The sequence below is a fragment of the Takifugu rubripes genome, chromosome 5 (assembly GCF_901000725.2).
Source record: "Takifugu rubripes chromosome 5, fTakRub1.2, whole genome shotgun sequence".
Taxonomy (NCBI): Eukaryota; Metazoa; Chordata; class Actinopteri; order Tetraodontiformes; family Tetraodontidae; genus Takifugu; species Takifugu rubripes.
Window position 1 is genome coordinate 10516786 of NC_042289.1, and position 15393 is coordinate 10532178.

General features: G+C 44.5%; 4 protein-coding genes across 10 annotated transcripts; 2 read left to right on the top strand and 2 right to left on the bottom strand.

The window, feature by feature from the left end:
* Positions 1-653: 653 nt before the first annotated feature.
* mgrn1b (mahogunin, ring finger 1b) lies at positions 654-6416 on the bottom strand. Of its 2 annotated transcripts, XM_011604115.2 has the most exons (17): positions 6077-6416; positions 5537-5655; positions 5374-5462; positions 5137-5283; positions 4578-4695; positions 4427-4493; positions 4271-4314; positions 4134-4181; positions 3936-4004; positions 3683-3842; positions 3486-3595; positions 3128-3342; positions 2932-3043; positions 2803-2848; positions 2615-2719; positions 2266-2315; positions 654-2141 (listed from the first exon to the last, which is right to left on the bottom strand). In XM_011604115.2, exons 1-16 carry the CDS (start codon positions 6162-6164, stop codon positions 2275-2277), a joined length of 1578 nt encoding a protein of 525 aa, XP_011602417.1. In that variant the 5' UTR covers positions 6165-6416; the 3' UTR covers positions 654-2141; positions 2266-2274. The 2 variants fall into 2 exon arrangements, with proteins under 2 accessions (XP_011602417.1, XP_003964889.1); XM_003964840.3 differs by lacking the exon at positions 2266-2315 and having other exon boundaries at positions 6077-6415.
* Positions 6417-6554: 138 nt separating this feature from the next.
* On the top strand, positions 6555-11270 carry cdip1 (cell death-inducing p53 target 1). 6 transcript variants are annotated; one of them, XM_011604118.2, is made up of 6 exons: positions 8401-8561; positions 9036-9086; positions 9936-10024; positions 10240-10398; positions 10480-10732; positions 10814-11270. In XM_011604118.2, exons 3-6 carry the CDS (start codon positions 9949-9951, stop codon positions 10923-10925), a joined length of 600 nt encoding a protein of 199 aa, XP_011602420.2. In that variant the 5' UTR covers positions 8401-8561; positions 9036-9086; positions 9936-9948; the 3' UTR covers positions 10926-11270. The 6 variants fall into 6 exon arrangements, with proteins under 6 accessions (XP_029692166.1, XP_011602421.2, XP_011602420.2 ...); XM_029836307.1 differs by having other exon boundaries at positions 8431-8468; XM_029836306.1 differs by lacking the exons at positions 8401-8561; positions 9036-9086 and adding an exon at positions 6555-6760.
* Positions 11271-12710: 1440 nt separating this feature from the next.
* polr3k (polymerase (RNA) III (DNA directed) polypeptide K) lies at positions 12711-13439 on the bottom strand. Its single transcript, XM_003964770.3, has 3 exons — positions 13194-13439; positions 13030-13117; positions 12711-12946 (listed from the first exon to the last, which is right to left on the bottom strand). Exons 1-3 carry the CDS (start codon positions 13302-13304, stop codon positions 12819-12821), a joined length of 327 nt encoding a protein of 108 aa, XP_003964819.1. The 5' UTR covers positions 13305-13439; the 3' UTR covers positions 12711-12818.
* Positions 13440-13580: 141 nt separating this feature from the next.
* snrnp25 (small nuclear ribonucleoprotein 25) lies at positions 13581-15074 on the top strand. The gene is made up of 5 exons (XM_003964841.3): positions 13581-14073; positions 14312-14402; positions 14476-14581; positions 14728-14802; positions 14885-15074. Exons 1-5 carry the CDS (start codon positions 13852-13854, stop codon positions 14940-14942), a joined length of 552 nt encoding a protein of 183 aa, XP_003964890.1. The 5' UTR covers positions 13581-13851; the 3' UTR covers positions 14943-15074.
* Positions 15075-15393: the final 319 nt, after the last annotated feature.

The window sequence follows — 15393 nt, forward strand, 5'->3', positions numbered from 1 at the left end:
GCTTCAACGTGTGAAATCTAAAACTTCACCCCTTTCCAAAATACCAGGCAGGCTCTTGTTTTACCACCATACAGCAGATCTTACATGTTGTCATCTAAAATGATCAGCTGGGAAAATGCTAATATTCCCTGCAGGGTAATGAACTCTCACCTTGGATTAGTTCCTCCTCCACAGACATAAATGCTCTAACTTGCAACATCTAATCAGGGATCAACTAAAGTCTCACGGTCACCACTCAGCGGAGGGATTAAAATCTTAACGTAGACAGACGTGATTTGTTTTTCATTAGAAAATAATCTGTCACTCAACTGTGTAAATAAACCAATCGGGCTGCTTTGTTTTTTTTAAAAGATAGCCACAAATTCAAAGACAGGAAAGAGTGCGTGCCTGCAGCAGTAGAGGGGATTGTTGCCGTTGCCCTTGGCGACAGGTTTGGTGTAATGAGACAATAGAACACACTGTGTGACGTGTAGGTTTGAAACCATTCATGAGCGCCTAAAATGTCATTTGACATTTTTGGTGGTTGGATGCAGAATTTCTTGGGTCACACCTGAGAAATAATCCATAATAGTTCGTTTTTCCTGTGATTTAAACATCCCTCATGTGTATTCAATGACTTCTATCACATTATATACATACAGGAAACAAAACAATGTGATGGGTGAAACTTTATTGTTGTAGACATGCTGCTATACACACGTGGAAGGACAGATATCAATTTTACAGAGGGAACCACCTGCTGTGGATTAATCCTGGATACCAGGTCGATAGTGGTCAGAACGAGAACAGGAAGGCACAGTCTCAAGTTGAAATGGCACATAGAAGGAAGAGGAAATGACAAAATAACATTAAATAGAAGCAATCAGAGGTTTAATTTCACATGCTAATGCTAGCCCGATTACTGAAATGTGGGCTTGTATTTTGCGCATTGCACGTGTTCCTTCCAATCGAACAGAATCTGCACAAACAGAATCCACTTGGAACTAAACACCCAGATTAAATGCATAATTGTTACAGTAAATAATCAGTTAAATATTGCATCGTCAATAACAAGATACGTCTGCCAGTAGCATGAAGTAAAAAGGAATCTGTACATTAGTCTTGAAATCTCCTGGCAGCGTTTGCGACAACGCTCAGGTCCGACGCAACAAGCAAGCGGCCGAAATCAACAGAAGGCACGTGGATCTATATGCACGGCGCTACACGTACAGGACCAAGGTCAAAAACAGGCGCTGCGGAGAAGCAAAAACAGCCGTTCAGCAGAGACTGGAGAGAGATGTGGCACAAACGCGCACAACCGTGCCTCGCAGGGTTAGTGGAACATATACGCTTGTTGCAGGCCGTAGCTATCTTTGAATTCAGCTGTTATTAGCTCTTATACAGGACCTAAATAATGTGCACTTTAACCGATTTTACTTCTGATGACCCATTATTATGATCTATTTAATGCAACTATACAACTCTGCAGGACCTACACAGGTGTCTAATACATTTAATGTTACATACCGATATATCACAGAGCTTGGAATAATAAAAGTGACATGGGGATGTTTAAGATGAGCACAACTGCCATAAATCTCGTCATAAAATCTTGCTATCGGGAATGGATTATAAACAGTTTAGTCAGAGTGAAAATTCACTTCAAACACGCACAAACGAGGAATATGATCTATAACTTCTGCTCCAAACCCAAAATCAACATGACGGGAAAGCAATTCTCAACCAATCAACTCCGCCGACGAAGTAATCTACTCTAAATTTAGTGTCACACGCTCGACTGACTTCGTTAAAACTAAGTGTGCTTCAAGCGCCACCGTGGCAGGTAGTGACGTCTCTGTGGAAGCCGCTTCGAGCGGAACAGAACGCAACACCACCCGACGGTGAATGAAATGTTTTCAGAGCTGAGGAGCCGTTCAAAAATATTCAGTCAGACATAATTGCACCTATAGTATCTTTCCTTAGAGTCTAGGGGGGCGTGGAGAGAGGGATGAGTTGATCTTGGCTGGACTCTGACGGGATGGAAGAGGGTCACGGGTCGAGATGCTCGTCCTCCATGTGGAGGCTGCTGGAGGGACACAGGAGCGGCTGGCTGGAGCAGTTTGTGCTATGACTTTTCAGGCTTTCCGTCGACTCCGAGGACCCTGCAGGGGAAGGAGTCGGGGATGAGTCAGAACAGGCTAACAGCTGATGAGATGCTCTCTTTCTCTAGCTGCAACACGTAGAACGATCGATTCAAAGAGAAGCCGAGCAGACAGGAAAGCCTACCTCCCCTAGTTATTCTTCCATACCAATAGAGCAGGCGTCAGGACCCAACGCTGCCCAGAGTGAGGCAGAGGGCAGAGACAGGGATGTCGGGAACAGAAGAGTGTTAAGAGACAGAAAAGCCAGAGAGCACACTGGTTAGGAAACAAAGCACGGAAGCATCGCTCTGATGATTGCTGTGATTCTGAAGAAATGCTTGAAATTCAGAGCAGAGTTCAACACTAGATAGAAGCCAAAAACTGTGCAGCTTGCTGAGCTTAAAACAGCCATGACTGATTAAGAGATCACACACTGGACTGGGTTCTCTGGGGAAGTTTAATATTCCTCCTCCTCCTGGGAGAGGCTTCCTCACCTGGCAGAGACAGGTCGCCCTGTGGGTCGCTCTCCGTTTTGGTCAAACTGCTGTGCTCGCTGCTGCAGTCCTGTAAGACCTCTCCTCCGGAATGCAGCCTGTCCTCTGGAGCAACCGGGGCAAAAAAAAAACAAAACGTCAAATTAATGTCAACGTCAAACGCATAAAATCCAAATAGGAATATTCACCATCGTCAGGAGACAGGGACTCCGCCACGTCCTCGGTGGCTGTGGCCTGGAAGAAGAAGGGGAAAACGGTGTTTAGAGACCGGCCGTAGCAGCATCGCAGGGCAAACGTCAGCTGAAGCTTTGCCTTACGTCCGTGGGGGCGGGGCTGCTGGACAGCAACGTGTGCGGTTGAGCATCAGACATCTCGGAGAGCTTTTCTTCATCTTCCTCCTGGATGGGGGAGGACGGAGACCTGAGGGTGCTGCCAAAGAGGGAAGACAGGTCATCAGACTCTTCACAATTAAAATTCTGAAGTGTCTGACGTGGTGTCAGATGGAGACTTCACCTGTCTGGTGACTTGCTGACTTTTCCTTTCTGCAAACTACTGTCGCTTAGATGTTCCGGGGAGCTCAGCTGTCTGCTCTCTCCTCCCAGACCGCCCGAGAAGTTGATTTCTTCGTAGAGAGGAGCGGAGGGGATGCCCGGGGACACCGACCGAAGGCCGTTCAGTGCCTCCAGGAGAGAGATGGGTTCGAATCCCGGAGGAACCGAGTCAGTGCTCTGCAAAGAGATGCAGACAGATGTGTAGAAGAGAGGTGAAACATCTGCTGGGTAACAGGCAAAAATAGTGGCTACATACAGCCATTAAACTCTGTAACGCTCATTTTTGAGGATTTCTGTACAGGGACGTGCACGAGACCTACCGAGTGCTCATCGTGGTCCATAGTCTGAGCCAGAACAGGGCTGAATGAAACAGGGGAGAGAGCTCCGGGCTTCTTCCTCACAGCTCTGATCTGAAGCAAGGCCCTAAAGGCTGGTGAGGAGAACAGGGGCTCGTCAGAGTTAACGCTATTCTTCCAAACAGAATTATTAAACGGGGGGGGGGGGGGGCGGTTCTTACGCAGCCTGCAGATGGGACAGTTGTTGGCCTGGTAACGCAGCGTGTCTGCGCAGGAGTTGCAGAGACACAGGTGTCTGCAGGGCAGGATGAGGGTGTCTCGCAGGTCCGACAGACACACAACGCACTCGCTGCTGTTGTCGCTGTTCTCATCATCTGACGGCTGCGTGAAGAGAGGAAAGCGACTCAGACCTCACGCACACGCGGAGGGTTAGTCATTGAGCACAGCAGCGAAAGGCGCCACCTTAACCAGTACCTTTGTTTCTTGGTTGTTTTTGTTCTCGATCCCATAAATCTCCTGTAAGAGGTAGCTCACGCGGTCCACCTGCAGATGCAGCACCAAGAGTTCATCTCTGTGAGCTCCGTGTAACTTAGTAAAGCTTTAACCTCTTATTAACCAACATGCTGCAGTGCAAAAATAAAAGAACCAAATAAAGGATGTTCAAAACCCTACGATTTGTTTCTGCTTCAATGGCTTGACGGAGAAGCTGCCATCAACGTGCTGAAGGTCAGAAAGAGAAAGAGAAGTGAATCAAATCGCCTCCAAATGTTTCGCAGTGCAGACTAAAAATCCTGTTCCTGAAAACGTACCCTCTCAAAGGCTGCCAAAAGTACATGAGCGTGTCCAAGACAGTCTGGAAAAGAAAAGGAGCCACCGAGTTGATGTTGACCACCAAGGCAGGTTGATGCTCTTGAAGGTGTCCGTAATATTATGAGTGCTAGAGCAGATCTGCTCCTGTCACCTACCGTCCCCTTCGTCAACCACAGCCTGGATAACCATGGGAAACACCCCCCGATCGAGGTCAAAGTTCAGCTTTAAAGAAAAGGACAGGCTTCATAAGGTGGCACGTAGAAACACAGGTGTACTGGCACACGTTGCCATGATGAGGTTGCTTACGTCTTCTTCTTTCCACTCGCTGAAGTCAATTTTAAAAGAGGGCATGGAGAACTGCTGGCTGACCCCCCGCTTATAGTGCACGGTCTCAGAGACCAGTGACGGGCTCTTTGGGCTGTACCTGCACACAGAGGGAACATCACGCAGCTGAGTGACGGAAGAAGGGAAAACAAATCGGAATCAAGAAAGCACACCCACGTTTCCATGTGTCACAATAGACGAGAATCTGAACTAGAAATTGTGACGTAAAGGTATAAATATCACAAATGGGATATATACGTGTTTAAATCATGATATAGAAAATGTGTATAAAAACTTGTTTCCTTTCTTCAAGGGTAAAGGGTGCTGACATAAGAATACAAAATACTCCAGTTAAGACAGAGACTATTTTAAAAACCCGCATCCGTCGTTACTGTTGGTTTCTAACGAACCAACAAGACTATTCCTGTCTTTGCACTCAGCATCTCTGCAGCCTCAAAGACTATTTCAAGGTTTCTACAAAGTGAGATTTCAGTAATTTGAGAATGAAGTGTGCACGTCAAGGTGTTTGAGCTTGTCTTACACTGCCATGCCGTTGGAAAACTCCTCGAATGCTTGACAATAGAGGGTGATGGCCACTCGCGCGTCAGCGTCAAAGGTGAACTCCACGCCATACTGGACCTTTGGTTTCCCACCGTCCTCCACGGGCATGTCAGAGTCATCTTTATACCTGCAGTGGGGATGTTTGACCTCTGTCAGCGCTAATAACACCCTACCTTAAAAACAGTCTGCTGTCGTGGAGCTGGCTGCTTTTTTTTACCTGACCAACCGCAGAGAGTCTTTTCTAATGTTGACCAGACTCCTCAGAGTCTTCACGGGCTCGTGAGGCGCAGGTGTCACGTATGGAAACTACAGGAGGGAGACCCGGAATTAAACCTGCTCAGCGCATTCAACCACGATGGGACCTGATGGGATGTTTTCACCTGCACTGGCCTGTTTCCCAGAAAATTGAGGTCCATGTTTTCTCCAAAGAGGTATCCCTCTGGATGTGGCGTGTCAAACTTCTCTCCCCCCATGAAAAAGTGGCTTGCAAAATAATTCCCTGTGGATGAGAGCAAGGTGGCTAATACAAGCATTGGTTCATGCATCCGGGACAAACTGCTACGGTGCATTGAAAGAGGAAAAATACAGCATGGTGTCATCACATTTTGGGATTCTTTTTAATGCAAAAGTTCGATTCATAGTTGTAAAGCGACCTACAAGGGAAAAGCTTTAATACTGACGGTAATATTCCTGAAAGATGGAACAGGAAATACGTGCCCTAAGGCTTATGTTTTGCAAAAGTGAACGTTATCTGATGATCGATTCTGAAATCACATGAATCAATCTTTAGAATAAACGCGTCGACCTGACTCGCATACGTAGAGATGTGAATAATATCACCACTTCAGGGGGGTCGGGTTCTGCTACAAAAAGCTTCTGGTGACGGGTCTTTCTACGAGGCCGCGTTATTGAACACGTACCAGATTTCGGTGGGAATCGATAGGCCGAATTAGCCTGGATGTCAATATCCTCGACACCAGCGATTCTGCGACTCAGGATGGAGCCCATCGTCCTCTTCTGGATCGCCGACGTTAGCTAAAAGGCTGGCGGCTAACAGCGCGTCGACGGCTCCGATCAGCTCTACCGTCGGCGTTCGGGACGCGAAAACGAGGTCAACGCCCGCTACAAGTATCAAAACAACGTCAGTTAATCATTTTACAAGCGCAGTTACTCCGCGTCTGGGTCCAGAAGGCTAAGGCTAATGCTAACCGGAAGCCAACTAAAACGGGCTGTTGTTTTGCCAGATGCGCGTCAACGTCAGCAGAGAGTCGAGCTGATTGGCTGTTTGGTTACTGCGAGGGGACCGCCCGGCGGGGAGGAGGTCAGAGGTAAGGCGGGGTCAGGGTATGGAAAATAAAACTGGGCATCGCCAGGAGCTGCTCTGCAGGTGGAGACGGGAGAAATGCCTCCGGGGTTGAAGAGGAATCTGGAATTACTGGGAAGACTTGCTGGGAGACAGATTCTCACCCGGCAACAGATGTTCTGCAGGAGTGCTGGGAGAGACGGAGGGAACATGTTGGGTGGGCAGGGGTTGAACTGGGATTTTACATTAGTGCATGTATTTATTAGAGTTTAGGAGCAAAGAAAAGGGTCAAATAGACTTGGTAAGTGCTTTTAAATATCATATAGGGGGAAGTATGGTGATTGTATGCGGTTATATTGATGCAACTAAACCACATATAGGAGTGACTGGAAGTGGGGTGGATGTACCAGCAAAGGGAGTAGAAATAGAGGAAATATCAAATATGTGAGGGGGGAAGTGGCTCTATTTATGTGGGTACCAGCACATGTAGGGGTGAGGGGGAATGAGAGGGCCGATGAGCTAGCAAGTACGGCTGAGGTTAAGAGCGTCATCTGAGGGGAAAAATTGGGGCAAAGGCAGGCCTTTATTTCAAAATACAAAATAGTATCATGGTCATGAGGGCAACTATGGGGCACTGGAGAGAGGAAGTGGTGATAATGAGTTAAGGCTAAAGTTAAGGCTAGGGAAGTGCATGAGGAATAGTTCACTTAAACCGATGGGGAAGCATCACACTTGTGGGAAAACACACATCAGCACACAAGTGAAGCTTGGGGCTTTTTTTTTTAAAGGATATAATTTAGGTCAGCAATTGGTGTGGTTTTATGGGTTAGGTCTGCGAGCATGCATTGTGGTGGACTACTTTTTAGTTCACACGCTGTAGCAAAGGTGGGCAGCAATATACTTATTGCCGGATACCAGCCATTGTAAAACAAGAAGAAAATTTTGTGTTGCTAAGAAGGTAGAAGGAGTTTACAACCATAAGAACTACATATTTCTCTGTGAATAGAAATAGGATAGAAATTGTTCTTATTTTATAGTATATTTTGTGTGACACTACCACAGCAGGCAGATGATATACATTAAAGCTTTACTATCATTTAGAGGTATTCTAAAAACTGTGCATACTTTCATTTTATATTTGGTTCTGCGTTGAACCAATTCTTCAGAAATGATGAGAGCACGTCCTCAATATGCCCACAGGAGGTCAGTAAATACTCTTGTTTGGGAGCATCCCACTTCACTGGTCATAATAAAAAATATATACTGTTCAACTTAAACTGGTTTATGCAGAGTGATACATTTTTCTGGAAACTCTTTTCTCGAGTTGCACCTTTATTTGAATCTTGTTACAACTTTAGAACTCACTTTGTGGCCTCGTAGATTTCAATTCGGTGAAAGGAGCTTTGTTTAAAAGCATTATTAACTTTCAGCATCTTCAGCTTTTTTTTTATAAAGCGCTTTAACAAAACAGCTACACCTGAAACAACGCTGTGCATAATAATAAACGAGAACATAAAAGCAATAAAATAATAGAGTTGGACGCGTAAAACACTAGAACCAGAGCAGTGATCGTGCTGTGTTTAAAGCTAAGCAATAAAGGTGTTTTAAAACGAGTTTTAAAAAAGGCCAGTGATGGGATTTGTTTAATGTCTAATGGGAGGTGTCGTATTTTACAGCTGTTATTCTGTATTACAACTGCCCTCTGTGTAACTGAACCAGTCAACTATAGAAAGAAAAAAAAACACACAAGCTAAGATTAAAAATAAGACACCGTGGGACTGCCTAAAACAGTTATTTGAAGTTATTTTAGCTGGCATTATTCCTCTGGCTGGTACAGTACGGCGATTGGGAATTATGCGCCTCCGACGGTGACGTCACTCGGTGACGTGTCTGCGCAGCCAATAGCGAGCGTCCTTATTGAGGAGTCGGCGAAGCCACCAGAGCGGATGTTGTTTCTCGGGCGCAGCTGAAGTCCAACATCCTCCGCGAACAGGCTGTGTTTTCGCCAGGTAACCCCACCCTCTGCGCGGTGACTTCTGCACCAGCACCCCCGGTCAGAGCCGCAAACGCCGTTCTTCATCCCCGACTGAGCGTTTGCACCGGTCAGGCTTGTTTTCTGCTTTTGTTGTGTCCGTGTCCAGAATGGCGATGCAGCCTGACGCGGCTAGTAATCCTTCAAAACCACGGCGTTCTGTTGCCGGATCAAGAAGCGCACTTTTGTCTGCTATGTTGATGTGACAACTACGAAGAAACATGAAATGTTATATTTGTCGTTCACCTACGGCAGACGTGACCGATCAAATAGCTGTTAACCTGTCAGGTAGCTCGCTAACGTCTCTAAGCGTTATCCCCTTTAGCCAACCCATATGTTGATTAACAGAAATGCTAATGGGGTCGTGAACTAGATAAATGCACCATCGCTGGGGCTTCTGCGAGCGTTCATTATGTAACTGGGTGTTCGGAGTTGTGCAAGTATCTTTAAACTGGATTATCCGTAAAAGGAATTAAAAATGCACCGGCTAGCGTGTTAGCATCGTAGCGATTATCTGACGAGGGTTGCTTTTGTTTTCTGACAGGTGAAATTTTGTTCTTGGCTCATGACATTTAAGCAGAAGAGCCGGAACAAGGTGAACATTGATTCGTAATGATGATTCCTCCCCTTTTACCCGTTTGTGTCTGTTTTGTTAAGAGTTTGTCAGCTGCACGGTTGGATTGGTGATGGTAGAACTGATTTATAACACCGTAGATCATTGCATTTTTGAGATGAGTTACCCGCCCTATTAAATATCGGGTCCAGACACAAAGCTTAAAGCTTCGGTCCTTCTTGTTGAAGGAAAAACCACTTGAGAGTGCTGCAAATCAGGTCACGGAGGATGGTAAAAATGTGAGATGCAAGATAAAGTTGAGTTAAAGTCTCTCATTTAAGCAGCTGTTTCAGTCTGCCACCTCCTCACATAGCTTGAGGGATCACTTTCAGGGCCGTGATCCTCAGAGAATCAGGACTGGGATGTTCTGCTGTCCTATAGTGACCCTTGGATCTTTGTTATTAAAAAAAAAAAAAGAAATAAAAAGATGTAGAGCACCTGGACCTTCATCACGGTCAATATTTGTCTCTGATAACTCCACATCAATATGCCTTCAGGGAGTTGGTGAATGGCTTTAGAAATAAATCCATGTATTTGGATGCTGGTTCAGTGATGGTAGCTATGTCACTTCTAATGGTTCTGCCTAGAGGAAACAGCAAGTTTTCATTTACTTTTAGGAGCAGATAGAAAGTATCCCATCTGGAATTGTCATGGAGGAGGAATTCATGGTCTTTGTTAGTAATCCATTTATTGTCAACAGCTGTGGCCAGCAAGGACCTCTTGTTTGATTCTTTATTAGTCTTTTGGCTTGGTTGCTAGTCTAGACCATGTTTTTGCCATGTTTCCTTGTTTTCCTTGAGCTGTGATCGGAACTCTGTCTTTCCCGCACAGACATCCAGCCAATATGTCCACCGATCCCCCTCCTCCGTACCCTGGTGGTCCGAGCGCCCCTCTCATTGACGCCAAGAACATTCAACCTGGTAATGGAATCAAATAAGTCCTATATTACAGTGATTTCTAACATTTACGGTAATTCAGGACAATGTAGCAACGCGTAGCAAAGTCATTTCTGATCAGGGAATAATGAAAATGACCCAGGATTTGGTCAAATGTAATGACGGCTATCAGTGATGTTAGTGGAAAGAAGACTTTAGCCTTTTTTGACATGCGTTTTTTTCTTATTTTTGTGAACCAGTAAGAACCGCTCCTGTTCCCGGACCGCCTTTTCCTCCAGATTACGGCCCTCCACCGTATGAAGCTCAGCAGCCGGGCTTTATTCCCCCACATGTTCCAGGAGAAGCCCCCATGCCCATGCCCATGCCCATGCCCATGCCCATGCCCATGCCCCCCCCAGGTGAAGTTTGTGTAGAAAACAAGTGTTCAAGCCTTCAGGTTGATCTCAGGTTCTAGATGTGAAATTTTCTCCGATCCACAGGTGGGATGTACCCCCCTCCACCTGGTCACTTTCCCCATCCAATGGCGGGTCAGATGGGGCCCGGTCCCAGCCCGTTTGTCCAAATGGGAGGTCACGCGGCCGCCACTACGGTGACGGTGCTGCAGGGGGAGATGTTCCAGACGTCGCCTGTGCACACCGTGTGTCCGCACTGTCAGCAGGCCATCGTCACCCGCATCTCCCACGACGTGGGGCTGATGAACACACTCTTCTGCCTCTTCTGCTTTTTTGTGGGGTGAGTGGGGTCGGAATGCAACCAGAATCACGCGTTCACAACCATCTGACAAACACATCGCACTGTCTGTGTCCGTCTCAGGTGTGACCTCGGCTGCTGCTTGATTCCCTGCCTGATCGATGACCTCAAGGATGTGACGCACACCTGCCCCAACTGTAAGGGCTACATCTACACATACAAACGCATCTGCTAACCACCGACGGCTGGATGTTGGAGAGAGTTCACGCCTCCTGCCAGTAGAAACAGACTTCCCCGCCTCATTTTTGCAGTGTCGTGCAGCCCTCTTTTATCGTCAGTGTGCTTTTTTTCCCCCCCGTCTTTAGTTGACAGGATATTTAATGTACATAAGTATACTTTAGGATAATTTTTCCAAGTTTAAACTGGGATTGTACTAAAGGTCACGCCCACGTCCGCGAGGATGTTGGGACCACAGCCTCACGGACGCATCAGGTCTAAATGTGGAACACAAAGGTTTGTGTCTCCACACGCTCAGGAGGAAGGTGGAGAAAGCTGTGAAAAAGGTCACTTTAAAAAAAAATAATAATAATACAACAACTGTGATTTCTGTTAAAAATTTTGGTCTGGTTTCATTTAGATTTTATCCTGAGAACTAATTCTGAGAACTGTGAATTTTCTGAGCACGTTATTTTACCCTCCTAGGGCAGACCCAGTGTTTCCGTTTATTCCTTTGAAAACTTGCTTTGAACATTTGTACTGTGCTTTTTTTTTTTTCCTTTTTGCGAATATTCCACAATGATGTTACTCATTTCAGAAGAATCAGAATCAGAATCAGAAGAAGGTTTATTGCCATTGTTCATGTAATACACAGTATTACACAAACTAGGAATTTGTCATGGTGTGCCGCTGCGACATTCAACATAACATTAGACATCAACACCACACTAGAATAAGATAAATAAAATAAAATAAGACTTATATACAGTATATACATAAATAGTGAGTGGTAAGAAATAGTGCAGGTCCATGAGGAGTAATGTATTGTTTATGAGTCCGGCTGGCTGCTGTACATGGTGCTTAAGTGATAAGTCACTTGGTGTTCAGCAGCCTGATGGCAGAGGGGAAGAAGCTGTTAGTGTAGCGGGAGGTTCTGGTCCGAATGGACCGTAGTCTCCTGCCTGAGGGGAGGGGGGAAAACAGTCCGTGACCAGGGTGGGAAGGTTCGGCCGTGATCCGACCTGCACACCTCCGGGTCCTGGAGATATACAGGTCCTGGTCATCTAAGCTTCATCCTGAAGGCAGGTTCAGCACCTGCGTCTGACGCGCTGTCCTTGACATGACTTTGGGGAAAAAAAATCCAGGATTTGCACTTTCTCATTTTAACTTCTAATGCAATGAATGTGCTTTTAAGGGGAAAAGCACTTGATTTTGTCCATTTTAAGAGCAAAAGTGCTGTCAATTTAGCATTTCTAGGATTCGTTAGTTGAATAAAGCTCACAAAAGACGCACTTACAAGTATTCAGGTTAGAGTTTAGCAGAGGTTTATTGTTACTGACTGCACACGTTACATCCGACTAGATTATCTTCTCACACGCTGTCGGATGATTGGCTGACGCTGTAATTAACAGGTTGGTAGTTTAAAACCGTAGACAGCTAACCCCTTGCCCACAACATGTTCAGATGCATGTTAAAGTTGTCTGACTGATCATTAGTGATCGTTTTTTGAGAGAACTCGGCTTGAAATCAACGACCTGGACTTGAGCGCACTCTGACTTGTGTTTGTCTGCATGATCCACAGGTAAAGTTCTCCCAGGCTGAATCCATTATTGAGTGTATGCGTTCAGTTTTGTCACCAAGCTAGCTGTGAAAAGTCCTTTTGATTTAAAAGGTTGCATTGAAGGTTTAATATGGATTATTCTATGCTGTTGTGGATACTGTTGGTCTGTGATCACGATGTAAGTCAAATTTTGTTTGACTGTTCTATACAGGTACTATTTTATCAATAAAAAAAATCATGGCATTTACAGGCTTTTCTCTGCGTTTATTTACATCCAAAGATCTCGAGTGCTTTCTGTCATGATGTCAGAAAAATAAATACAGGCACACGGTGCAGTATGTCCGTGAGTGTTCAATCTCTCCATCTGTGTCCACATTGAGCGTTGCAGCATTTGTAGAAGGTCGTCATGGGTTCATCCGCCGACCTGGTTTGAATCTGCATAAAAAAAGCTCGGCGGTGCTCACATTTGGGACAGGTTTCTGTAAACAAACGCGATAATCAGACCAATATTGCTGCATTTGTGGACCCTTCATGACTGCGAGCTCGATTCTTTGTCACTCACCTGCAGTCGAGTCCACGTTTTCCCAGGCTGCAGCCCCACCAAGCACGTCATCCACCTCTTTCAGCTTTGGATACTTTCTGTTATTTACCTGAGAAAAACATAAATTAAATTCGCAATTGTTGCTAAAATCACCATTGTTAACGATGGCATGACTCGCAGCTCACCTTTCTCGTTATGTTGTGAACGTACGGACAAGTATTACAGGCGAATCTCATGCATCTTTGTCCTTCTTCGACAATTAAAACATTTCCGCAGGTTGGACAAAACAGGAGCATGTTCGCAAAAGAGCACACAATGCGAACGCTTATAATATAAACCAAAAACACTTATGAACCCTCTCCAATGCTCTTTGAAGGGTTTAACAGTTAACAAATGTTCAACTTCCTGTTTGAGACTACGAGACCGGAAGTAGAGCTGACGAAAGAGGTGCAACATATTTTGTCGCATGATATAAAAAAGCATAGTTACATACAATATTACGTTATTTTGAATTGAGTGAACATGAATTAGTCTTGATAAATAACACGTTTTAAAGTGACATGTTATCCTCAAACTGAGCACATTTCTATAAAAATGTCATATAATTTACTTTATCACTCGGAACTAAATATACAGGGTCACTGTGCCTTTCCGGTACATATTTCTTGCTGCACCCAGTGTTTACTTCAAATTTTTCGGTTATCAAAATTTTACTCTACCTCATTTCATGCAATCTCACAAAACATAAATTTTGTTTATTTCAGTCAGTTAAATCTTTTACTGTATAAACGCTTCAGACGGTCGCCCTGGCCGCACTTCGATGCCTGAATATCGTCTTCGGTGATGGAGGAGCAGAACGAAGATAGTATTGGAGCTGGAGAAGGAGAACAAAATGTAAAGAAAGAACATATTGAAGTCGGCTGCCAGGGGCAGACAGATGTGCCAGAGCCAGACGCAGAAGTGGAAGACCATGAAGATCTTCCTCATTCGGAGATTCTGGATATTTTCGAGGAGGGGCTGGCTCAACTCGTCCAGGACCCTTTATTGTGTGATCTGCCCATCCAGGTTCCTTTCTTCATCTGTCCTTTATGCTTCATGCTTGCAATGACAACACATTGGATCGATTCTGTCCCCTTTAGTATTCTTTTTGATCGATTTTTACTTTGAATCTTATTAAGTAAACACTAAACAAACTAAACACATACTAAACCAAGTTCCGTCTGATTGGGACTTTTTGGGGAGTTTTGTGTCACGCACTGTTTGTCCACATTGAGCTTCCTTTATGTTCAATTTCCATCTGCAGGTGACTTTAGAGGAGGTCAATTCTCAGATTGCGTTGGAGTATGGCCAGGCCATGACAGTCAAGGTTTTAAAGGCAGACGGCGAAGTCATGCGTAAGTGTCCAGCCCTTTTTTGCGTTTGTGTCATTTTAGATGTAAAATCTAATGAAATAGCCTCCTCCCTCAGCCATAGTGGTGGTGCAGAACGCCACGGTCCTGGATCTGAAGAAAGCTATCAGGAGATTCATGGAGCTGAAACAACAACGTGAAGGAGGAGTCAAATGTGTTAGCTGGTAAATATGTTCCCATAAATATGGTAAATATGTTCCCATAAAATGGATTTAATCTGAATCTGAATCTGAATCTGAATAAAACCATTTAGATTAAAAAAAAAAAAAAAAAAGGCAAAACGGGTTTGTTTCCTTTGTGTCCTTTTCAGGAGATACGTTTGGAGAACTTTTAACTTAGTATTCCAAGGGGAAAAGCTTGAAGATGACAGGATGAGGCTGAGAGAGTAAGTCTTTCTAAAACACCTTCCTTGATTTTATCGTGGGTACTGTTGGAGCTGGTTTTCTTCACTGTGTCGATATTTTTAGCTACGGGATCAAAAACAGGGATGAAGTCACCTTCATGAAAAAACTCCGGAAAAAGTGAGAAGCAGCGCGTTCAAAGTGTTTCAATGAACTTCGCTGCTGTGACTTAAACTATTTGTGATTGTGTGATTGTTTTGATTTCCTGTTTTTGCCAATAAAAATTTACATTTTCTAATGTTAAAACCTATGACAATATTTTATTGTGTGTGTTTGTTTTACATCCAGTTTTGAAACATGTTTATTTATAAATTATTCAGAGGGAGCAGGTAAACATGATGTGAACATTATTGTGATTAATGCTGCCTGTGCAGGAAACAGATCTTTTATGTTGTGTATAAGTCTAAATGGTGGAATTTGTCCCCTCTTTCTCTCTCTCTTTAATTATAATTACTGTGTTTTTATTGCTGCCACACCAAATCAACGTTGCATTAAGTCCAAGCTTTCATGAAAGAAGTCTCTTATTTGTTTAGAAATTGACTTAATGTGTCAGGTATATTAAAAATGAATCTATT

Coding starts and splice junctions, on each gene's coding strand:
- mgrn1b (XM_003964840.3), bottom strand. CDS start 6,164: ATGGGCTCCATCCTGAGTCGCAGAATCGCTGGTGTCGAGGATATTGAC. Junction 4,182..4,270: donor TTTTGGCAGCCTTTGAGAGG/GTACGTTTTCAG, acceptor TCTGACCTTCAG/CACGTTGATGGCAGCTTCTC. Junction 3,596..3,682: donor CTGTCCCATCTGCAGGCTGC/GTAAGAACCGCC, acceptor TCTCCTCACCAG/CCTTTAGGGCCTTGCTTCAG.
- snrnp25 (XM_003964841.3), top strand. CDS start 13,852: ATGGAGGAGCAGAACGAAGATAGTATTGGAGCTGGAGAAGGAGAACAA. Junction 14,074..14,311: donor TGTGTGATCTGCCCATCCAG/GTTCCTTTCTTC, acceptor TTCCATCTGCAG/GTGACTTTAGAGGAGGTCAA. Junction 14,803..14,884: donor GACAGGATGAGGCTGAGAGA/GTAAGTCTTTCT, acceptor CGATATTTTTAG/CTACGGGATCAAAAACAGGG.
- polr3k (XM_003964770.3), bottom strand. CDS start 13,304: ATGCTCCTGTTTTGTCCAACCTGCGGAAATGTTTTAATTGTCGAAGAA. Junction 13,118..13,193: donor TTCACAACATAACGAGAAAG/GTGAGCTGCGAG, acceptor TGTTTTTCTCAG/GTAAATAACAGAAAGTATCC. Junction 12,947..13,029: donor AAACGTGGACTCGACTGCAG/GTGAGTGACAAA, acceptor GTTTGTTTACAG/AAACCTGTCCCAAATGTGAG.
- cdip1 (XM_029836306.1), top strand. CDS start 9,949: ATGTCCACCGATCCCCCTCCTCCGTACCCTGGTGGTCCGAGCGCCCCT. Junction 10,025..10,239: donor CGCCAAGAACATTCAACCTG/GTAATGGAATCA, acceptor TTTGTGAACCAG/TAAGAACCGCTCCTGTTCCC. Junction 10,399..10,479: donor CATGCCCATGCCCCCCCCAG/GTGAAGTTTGTG, acceptor TCCGATCCACAG/GTGGGATGTACCCCCCTCCA.